We start from the raw sequence: 8748 nt of genomic DNA, 5'->3' as shown, positions 1-8748 counted from the left end.
CAGTTAAGACATTGGAAGATGTAATAGATGATTTGTTATAGAAAGTCTATAAAAAGCCATAATACTGTCTTTGTGTAACTTATGAATGGAATTATAGTGAAAATAAATGATTCCACATTACACATGCTGGGGACCCCCTGGAACCTCCTCAAGGACCTAGGACCTTACTTTGCGAACGATACAATAGGTCTGAACGGTGAATAATTTTTAAATCAAAATCCAGATTTGATAGAATGCAATTAGCTGATCGTGAAAATCGTTATAAATCAAATGTGCAATATTTAGTTGAATATTTGATGTAACATTTGGTTTAAAATTTTTAATTCCTCTTTTAATTATTATAGTTACTGTTTTTTAAGATAAATGCTGTAACAATGTTTCATATCACACACTGTTTACTGAAATGTCCAGTTTTAGTGGATTTTTCATTTTTTTTGATTAACATGATGGTAGAAGGTGCTGTTAAACTGAGGCAGATCAGACATTTCAGGAAAGTACTGATATTTTTTATTGGAATAATTTTAATAATTATAACTTTTGTGATAAATGTTCAGTGTTTGACTGTTCAATGTTCCATGCTTATTAAAATAAAAACACGTATTTCTGGCAGTTCATATCCATGTTCTCATCACTGAAGGTTTGATGGTGTCTTATGTTTTAATGCTCCATGACCTGTTTGATCTGTTACACAGTGAATATTGAACTTTAGCTAGCCTTTAGCTAAAACAGAAATTGCAAATGGAATGGTAATCCCAATGTTTTCTTACCAGAAGGTCACTGTTGCAGCCAAAGCTGACTCCAGAGCTGGTGACCCTCTTAAGGTCGATGTGAGAATTCTGGGCCTTGACGTTCCTGAAGCAGCCCTTCAGAGAGCCCTGCTTCGGAAACAGAGCCTTCAACCTGAAAAGAGACCCAATCAAACATCCTGACAGACAGCTCTTTCTAAAGTCATCTAAATATGTTTTGTTTATACGGTACGGTAACACTGCTATGTTCTTCTTCACAAAGGAAACAAATGTCAGACTGACTGACTGACATATGTTCTGCATTCTCTTTAGAAAACATTTAGGTTTTATGTCTCATGATGCATCTCTAGAAGTGTTTTATTCAACTTTTGTTTTTGTTAAAAGGATAAGAAATTCCCAATACTCTACACAATGGAATTGCAATACCTCTAAAATCCCAATAAATGAATATCGCAATACCAATCCAACTGGTTACCCATGTAATTGTACAGGGACTAAAAAAACAAGTTTACTACTCACTTTTCAGGCATCTTGTTCTCTGGTACTCCTCCCAGGTAGTAGTTACTACTAAACAAGGGGAGGCTCTGTGTATACTGGAGGGTGAAGAGCTGGTTGCGGTTGTTTCTCACCACAGCACGGTTCAGGCTGTATAGGATGATGATCTCCAGCTACACAGTTGACAACATGAAATGGTTATTCTCTCCTTATGTTTCAGCCATTTGACCTTCTAAAGATCCATATTCCTTCAACAGGGATAGGATGCATAGAAAATGTCTAATCAATTATAGGAAAGCCAAAGGCAGACTCACAGCATTGGGTTCGGCATCGCTGATCTTAAGTAAATCGGATGAAGGCTCTTTAGGGTCGACTGTCAACAGATCACCACTGAAGTCATAGAAAACCTTGAGTGTGCCCTTAAGCACCGCCAGACACAGGAACTGACTCTGATGGAGGCGAGAGACACGGAGGAAACACTGAGAAAGAGCTTCCAGCCTTTCTTGGTCATATTTTAACCATACAGCAGACAATATGGTAATAATCATACATATTGCTATTATGTCACCTTTTTTAAAATGTTGTCTAACTGAGTCAGGCGGGGAGGGGATATGTTGATGTTGTAAAGTGTATGTTTTTTATGTTGTTCCCAAAAAACCAATCAAATAAGAAGAGAAAAAACCAGAATAACAACACAAAGAAAGCAAAAGGTGACAGAAATCCAGCCTAAAATGTATGAACAGAGCAATGCTGGAATTGGAACGTGGTTGATAAAGACTAAGGTTAATATAATACCATGTTGGGAATGCTGTAATGCATTAATAATCCAATAACAAGTAAACACCTGAGAGAATAATGAAGGAGTAAAGTCTTTACCTCCCTCTGCAGCAGGAGCAGAATTCCGTTGTGTGAGATCAGTTTGACTTCCTGTTCGAAGCGCTGTATGCGAGATGTTTCATCAGTTAAAAGGATCTCAGCAAAGCCGGTTCCATCAAAGTATGCTGCGTCATTCACCCAGGCCTGAGTCAGCGCCTGCTTGGACCTGATTTTAGCCATTTCAATCCATTATGAATCACAAAGAAGATGGAAAACAGAAAATATGTGTGTTGAGTGAGTTTACTCAACAGTAATTATAGGAAATATATAGGGAAAAGAAAACATAAACAGACTAGAGGTTATTTACCTGGCCTTTAAAAAAAATCTGAGACAAGAAAGAAAAGGGCAACATCCCCCAAAAGATTTAAAAAAAAAAGATATCATATGCTGTTTGCACTGACCTGCCACAAGGTACGTCCTTTGTGGTGTTGAGTTGGAAGATGTTTTCAAAGTTATAAAGACTGAGAACTTCCTCATTGAGTGTGTCAAGCTCAATACAGCCCTTAAAGTTAGGCAGGGCGAGTTGGGAGGGGGGCTAAAAAAGAAACAAGAATAAAGATAAGCATCAGTAAATGTTCTAATTTACAAAAACACAATCCTCTTGGAAATCAGAAACATCTTTGAAAAAATGCTTTGTGTTCTCTAAATTGTCTTATTTCTGTCCGTCTCTTTTACAAGTGTCGTTCTTTTATCTTCCATCCCTGGAATGTGTTTCATTAGGCCCCCTGTTGAATATCTTTGCTGATAAGCTTACTGGCCTATAGGTAAGCCAGCCAATAAGGTAGCCATCCACGAATTTCGTTAAGCTTAAGGATTCAATTGGCCACAAGTATGTTTAACATTGAAATGTAAACAGCTTAGGTCAGCCATTATATTCTAATTGTGTATGCAAATGAATTTTACACATTAGTAGCGGTCCTTAGCCTAAAGAACATTGAAGACCCCTGCTCTTTAGATTAAGGTTATTTTTATTTTTATTAACTGTTAGCAGCCCTAGTGTTTTTTAGTATTATCTTTTTTGAGTTGCACACACAGTCTAATTATTCCAGTATGAACGTAAAATGGAAGAGTAGCAATGTACTTCAATAAGGGTTTTTCTTCCTGACTGAGCTCAAACCCCCAAATAAGAAAACAACACAGCCCTCTGTGAATTTACTTTGAAAGTACTTGGGTATCCTCCCACGTAAAAAACTGTATCGTCGGTCGAGAGGTTGAGCAGCCCCTGATCTCCTCCAGCCTCCACTTCGGCATTGACTGCTTGATGCCCCTCAGTGGCTTCGGAAGACATGGACATCTGACCGTACTGGAGGATCCTGCATTCAGCCGCACAGATAACACGTAGTCATTCATACAGAATAATGAGAGGATACAGGGAAACACATGCCGTGGGATGAACAGACCTGAGCACACAAGGAACTAAACTGAATAGAGTCTTGCATGTAGTAGAGGACTCCATAGTTCCACTGGGACACTTCAACACGCACATTGGCAATGCCAACTGGAGAGGTGTGATTGGATTAAACCCCAGCAGTTGTTTGCTGTTAGACTTCTGTGCTAGTCATGGATTGTAACAAACACCGTTCAAACATAAGGATGCTCATATGTGTTACGTGCTACCAGAGCACCCAAGGCCCGAAGACCCATGACTGATTTTGGGATTGTATAGTCTGATCTGAGAACGTATATTTTGGACTCTAAAGTGAAAAGCTGTCAACTGATCACCATCTGTCCAGACTCTAACTACAGTCTACACAGCAGCAGTTCATGTAGACCAGACTCTAAATACAGTCTACACAGCAGCAGTTCATGTAAACCAGACTCTAAATACAGTCTGCACAGCAGCAGTTCATGTAGAACAGAGTCTAATTAGTTTTGCTTGAACACAGTTAGGTAATATTAGTATAGTTACTGTTCTACTGCAACTTGCTTACAATATACAGGTAGAAGACATGTATATATATATATGATTGATTATAGTATTTCAAGATGTTTTATTTATTTATTTATACCATACAACCCTCTTGTATACAGTATTTACTATTTACAGAAACATTACAGGCTGCTGGAAGAACAGGATTTTCCATTCCAACTTCTTTTTATGTGTGCTTGTGTGTGTGTGTGTTAGTGTGCAAGTGTTTTTTAGTGTGAGTGTGTGTGTGTGTTTGTGCGTGTGTGTGTGTGTGTGTGTGTGTGTGTTTTACCTCTCCAGCACTACGCTGTTGAAGTTTCCATCAGACTTGACATCTTCACCCATAAGCACCTCAGCAGTTTCTCCTCCAATGTTGAAGAACCAGCGGAGTTTCTTCCCCTCCAACGCCATGCCCAGGAACTCTTTACTGGACTACAAATACCAGATAGAGAGAGCAATGAATGACATAAAACCAATACTGTCCAGTCCATACTGAATCACGTTTCAAACTAAGAATACACACAGGACTGCACTACTGTACCAATCAAATGCACAAATGCTCAGAGTGGGACAGAGATCCTTAAATAAACAATTTCACTGTTAAAACAAGAATCAAAAACAAAATTTGAAATAATAAACTCAAAAAAACCAAACTGAAATTAAAACGATGATTATATGAAATAATGAGCTTCGTGTTGCTGTACTGATACTTACATCCTTGTTGCCGAGGTAGAAGATGAACTGCTGCTTGCTCTTTTCCTGTCGCCTGGTTCGTGTCGCCTCCGGCAGAGTGATGTAGAACTTCAGGGAGGTGTAGGCAGCCAGGTCGGCCACGTTAGGGGGAGTACGCACCTGAACACCGGACTCCCCATTAAACTTGACCGACACACTCACCTGGATGGATGGCGGAAAGATTAAATATTACAAGCTTCTGGAAGTAAAAGGTTTTCAATTCCAACTTCTTTCTACGTGTGTGTGTGTGTGTGTGTGTGTGTGTGTGTGTGTACCTTGCTGGCAGCGTTGCGCGCCTGCTGTATGAGCTGCCGGATGCGGCTGATGTTCTCAGAGATGTTTGGCATCTGTGCCGAGTGATTCTGCAGTTTATCCAGCTTCTTCATGAGCAGAGGAATAGTCTCACCCAGTACGTGCACTATAGAGAGACAATGAGAGTAAGCGACTCACAGTGCACTTAGATAATGCTACTGAATATGGTATCTGGCATATCACACTATTACATGTTTTTTTTCATTAGGGCTGCAACTAATGATAACATTTAGTATCCAGTAATCGGATTCATCATTTAAAGCTAAAGTGTGTAGTTTCTGTCTCTGCCAAGAGGAACTATAAGTACTGACAACAACACTATCGGCGCGTCCACATGATACAAGCCTTCTGTGATCACGCAAGAACATAGTAATAACGAGAAATAGTTGTGTGGAGCTTTCTAGCAAACCACTTGATAATGGCTTGAATGTAACAGATGTTTATTAGTATCAAAAAGTCAAGCACCAAAGTGTTCAGAAAATAGTGAATCAATATTTCCCAGATCACGTCTATAAACTACAAATTTTCTCTGCTCAACAGTCCCAACCCAAAGATATTTAATTTAGGGTTCAAAATGCTAATGAAGCCACCATCTAACTGGCAGTAGACAGTTACAGTCAAAGACTGATATGTCTATGAATCATATGGTAAGAACAAGAACAAACAAATAAAAACTGTGGGTAGCAACCAGCTACTGCAGCTACTAAATATTTTTGGTGACATTCAAAAGCTCCTACCAGTCTTGTTAGCCTCCATCAGTGCGTTGTTGATGTCATCGTTGGTTGCGTTGGCGTCGCCGTAGGCCTGCTGCCATTGGTCCAGCTGCTCTTTAATGGGACGCAGGGCATCGTTGACTTGTGTTGCCGTGACATTCGCCAGATCCGCCGCTTGCTTTGCCTCGCCGATCTCCTGACTCACATCTGTTCATTGCAAAAAACAGAGGATGAAATAGATTTTTATATAGATACAGAGATGGATAAAATGAATCTGGGCTCGGATTATTAATATCACTACTTCCACATTTTTAAAAGCATGTTGTAGAACAGTATTAAATTATTTATTGTGTATTCATTTAACACAGTATTCATAACTTCTGAAACTAGAACAAGTTTTGTTTCTACTAGTTTTCATCTTATGAATAAAAAGAGAAAGCTAAGTCTGGAAAACATTTTTTGGTCACATGGTTATTTTGACTGATGCAATATGATTCACAATATTGGAGGGAATGATCATTTTTGTATCAATATTCTCATTTTCATTGAAAAATAATAATTTGCAAGGACCTGTACCAAACAAGATGTTTTCTGTAGTCTGTAGACTTCATTCAGAATGCTTTGACACGTATTTTTCCTTTAACAAATATTGCGCCCCCCTGTAATTTGGATATTGCACTAGTCCATATTGCGATTTGGATAAAATTGCGATTTATTGTGCAGCCCTACTCTGGTGCATGTGGTTTTTGTAAAGGATTTTAGAGTTAACCAGTAGCCCCCTTGCTCCTGAAGCACCAACCTGAAGACTCTGCTCATTCAATGTGATGTAAGTAGTGTGTTGAGTGTGCATACTTGTGGTAAAGTTGAGGTTGTTCTGAACCATGTCCAAGTCCTTCATCACAGCAGCCTGTTTGGTTCTGGTGTCATCCAGTATCCTTTGAGCGTCTTCCAGCTGTGGCTTCAGTTCTGCGCAGCAGAAACAGAACAACGAACAAAACATCCAAGGTGAAGTCTCTACTTTTAATTGATTTTATAACATCCCTTAAAATTATTTGCTTAGAGGATTACAGTGAATTAAATGGTTTGTGTTGTTTACCGTTGTTGAGATCATCATTTAGCTTTTCCACTTGGTCCTTCAGACCCACGCTGTGGTTCCTCAGAGATTTTGCAATCTGACCCAGATCCTGGTCCTTTATGTTCTACAAACACACGCACGCACACACACACACACACAAACACACAAACACACACACACACACACACACACACACACACACACACACACATTTTATCAACTGATTTAAGTCTGCATACAGCAGGCCTTCATAATATTATGAATATCCCTCTGTTCTCAAAGGCATAAGTAACGTCCTTGCAATTCAAGGTGGCCGCCTATGATAAGAGACCGACCACAGTACTTTGCTAGCCATATAGCCCTCACTCATGCATGCACACACACAAACACACACACACACCATTATTACAAGCCTGTTGTTAGGCAGTTTTCATTTGTGCATGCTTGTGCGCTCACAAGGCAAAAGAATGAACATGCCCATGGGTCTTGTACCTCCAGAGTAGCGTTAGCAGCTTTGTCGGCCATCTTGGCAGCCTCCTCTGCCTCCTTGATGCTGTTGATGATGTTGTTGTAGGCTTTTGTAACATCCACAAACCCACCCTTCTTGGTTTCTGCAACCAAACTGCCGACAAACAAATGCAAGATCTTTACTGACCTCTGATATCTCCTACCTGGTGAGTGCCCAGTAGTGAGGCTCTTCTACCAGATTATATTATATATGCTGTATACTGTATATATATCTATATATATATATATAGATATATATTTATATATATATCCATATATAATATGCAGTTGGAGCTAAGCACATAACGAGTCTCTTACCTGGACAGGTTCATGGCTAAAGCGTTGAGCAGCTCAGCATGTTTCTCTGCTTCCTCCACCAGAGGAATTTTCGAGTCGGCCAACGCTAAGTGCTGGACTTTCTTTGCCAGCGGTGTCCTGGCGCCGTCCAGCTGGGCCGCCAATCGCTCATACTCCTGAGAAAGACGTTTAAAGGGTTAGAGATGTATAACGTACAACCGCAACATCTCCAGCTTGATAGAAATGATTGTTGCACGTCGCCAACTCTGCTGGCACCATCAATGACAGCAAAATGCCCCAAAAAAAACTTTAAAAAACTTTTTACTGATCCCAGTTCCACAGGAACTCTGTGCGTAACAGTACAACCAGTGAAGCTGTTTTATTCATAGTATACATATGACACAGGCCCATGAGACTAAACCCTAACCCTAACCCTGACCCTGTTTAATAATTGACCCTAATCCTACACTAACTTGAAAAAAATATGTTACTCAGCCAACCTAAACTCCATGTTATTAGAGTGTGAAGAGTAGGTGGAGGTGTTCTGACCTCTTTAGAGTCGTGCAGCATGGGCACCACGTGGTTGACCTGCGCTATATCATCTTCAGCCATGTGTAACTGCTCGGTCACCTCCTTCTGCTTCGACAGCAGCTCCCCTATCCTCCTCTGAGAGTGAGAGAGAGAGAGAGAGAGAGAGAGAGAAAGAGAGAGAAAAAAGGAGGGAGGGAGGGAGATAGGGAGATGGAGAGGGGGAGGGAGAGAGAGAGAGAGAACATGAGAGACAGAGAGAGACTCAATATCACTTTTCATAGAACTGGAACTGTTTTAGTTTTTTTAAAGTGGCACACATTTATAGAAAATGTGTATTGTATTTATACAATAAAAATTAAAACAAGTGAAATACAGAACGAAGAATGAATAGAGAAAATCTATCCTATCCCATAAATCCTATATTTCTAAGCAGATTTTCTGTATCCAGTCCTTCTGCTCCCCCCACCCTGTTACTGTTGGTTTCCAGGCCCTTCTACTCCCCCCTCCCTGTTATTGTTGGTTTCCAGGCCCTACTGCTCCCCCCTCCCTGTTACT

The 8748-nt window shown here is 40.1% G+C and overlaps 1 protein-coding gene across 1 annotated transcript in view; it reads right to left on the bottom strand.

Annotated features, from left to right (window-relative positions):
- lama5 (laminin, alpha 5) overlaps positions 1–8748 on the bottom strand; it is an 84555-nt gene that overhangs the window by 9009 nt on the left and 66798 nt on the right. The window contains exons 53-67 of the mRNA XM_034877581.1: positions 8212–8328; positions 7684–7838; positions 7351–7480; positions 6880–6982; positions 6636–6749; positions 5808–5990; positions 5034–5176; positions 4741–4920; positions 4319–4458; positions 3274–3430; positions 2519–2652; positions 2118–2283; positions 1556–1690; positions 1266–1414; positions 768–900 (exon numbers count right to left, since the gene is read on the bottom strand). Of these exons, the coding sequence (XP_034733472.1) occupies positions 768–900; positions 1266–1414; positions 1556–1690; positions 2118–2283; positions 2519–2652; positions 3274–3430; positions 4319–4458; positions 4741–4920; positions 5034–5176; positions 5808–5990; positions 6636–6749; positions 6880–6982; positions 7351–7480; positions 7684–7838; positions 8212–8328 (2139 nt within the window). The remainder of the gene's footprint in view (positions 1–767; positions 901–1265; positions 1415–1555; positions 1691–2117; positions 2284–2518; positions 2653–3273; positions 3431–4318; positions 4459–4740; positions 4921–5033; positions 5177–5807; positions 5991–6635; positions 6750–6879; positions 6983–7350; positions 7481–7683; positions 7839–8211; positions 8329–8748) is intronic.

This window comes from Etheostoma cragini, chromosome 7 (genome assembly GCF_013103735.1).
Source record: "Etheostoma cragini isolate CJK2018 chromosome 7, CSU_Ecrag_1.0, whole genome shotgun sequence".
NCBI lineage: Eukaryota > Metazoa > Chordata > Actinopteri > Perciformes > Percidae > Etheostoma > Etheostoma cragini.
This window is presented reverse-complemented; position numbering and strand designations above follow the sequence as displayed.